This window comes from Pediculus humanus, genomic scaffold, assembly GCF_000006295.1.
Source record: "Pediculus humanus corporis 1103172107640 genomic scaffold, whole genome shotgun sequence".
NCBI classification, from domain to species: domain Eukaryota; kingdom Metazoa; phylum Arthropoda; class Insecta; order Psocodea; family Pediculidae; genus Pediculus; species Pediculus humanus.
This window is the reverse complement of record NW_002987252.1, coordinates 4,577-5,454: the sequence shown is the minus strand read 5'-3', so window position 1 is coordinate 5,454 and position 878 is coordinate 4,577. Positions and strand designations below refer to the sequence as shown.

The following is an 878-nucleotide window of genomic DNA, read 5'->3' as shown; positions in this document are numbered from 1 at the left end:
TTACTTTTTAAAACAATTTATACTTATTTCAAATCGTATTTTGGCGTCATGGAGTACATTTTATGAAAAAATTTTTTTTTCCGTCATGTTGGTACTACGAATATTCGTAATATCAAAACAATTTTACTTATAAGTTTTGGAACTGATTATTATTTATTTTTTAGTTCATTTTTCGTTAATGGCATTAAAAATCACATATAAAAAATTATGGGAAACGTAATTGAGAAATACGTAGTGAGCACGGGTTATTTAGAAATTCTTCGAACCTTTTCGATAAGAAAAAGAAAACTTACTGAAAACGAAAATCCTGATGAATTAGAAGAATCAGTTCATGTTGCTAAAAAGTAACTTTTTATTAATTGACATGATTAATTTCTCATACTTATCAATTAAATGAGTTATAAATTATATTATTAACACGATGCATTTGTTATTTTCTATAATTTTGAGTATTCTTTTCTTTTTTTTTTATAAACATCACTTACAAATATGCTTTATTTATTTCAGGAGAAGGTTAAAGAAAAAATTGTTATCAACACCCCAATATATTTATCAAGTACTATTTGTAGATGGTACTGACAGTGATATCACTCTTATAGCTTTAGGAAAAGAATGGAAATTACATAAAGTTTACTTATGTCAAAGTCCTTATTTTGCCAGTATGTTTTCTGGATCATGGAAAGAAGCCAATGAAAATATTGTGCATATAAAAATAATTGATCCAAAAATCACAGTTGATTGTGAGTTGAAAAAATTTGAAAAAATTTTTTCTAAATAAAAAAATTTTACCCGAGTAACTTATTTTATTTATAACTTTTTAGCTTTATATACTGTATTAGGTTCTCTATACATTAATGAATTAGAATTAGAACCAGATC

General features: G+C 24.6%; 1 protein-coding gene across 1 annotated transcript in view; it reads left to right on the top strand.

Moving 5' to 3' along the window:
* Nucleotides 1–207: 207 nt before the first annotated feature.
* Nucleotides 208–878, top strand: part of Phum_PHUM264430 (uncharacterized protein) — a gene marked incomplete at both ends in the record, with an annotated part of 2,459 nt that continues 1,788 nt past the window's right edge. Inside the window, 3 exons of the mRNA XM_002426583.1 lie at nucleotides 208–344; nucleotides 508–740; nucleotides 822–832. Of these exons, the coding sequence (XP_002426628.1) occupies nucleotides 208–344; nucleotides 508–740; nucleotides 822–832 (381 nt within the window). The remainder of the gene's footprint in view (nucleotides 345–507; nucleotides 741–821; nucleotides 833–878) is intronic.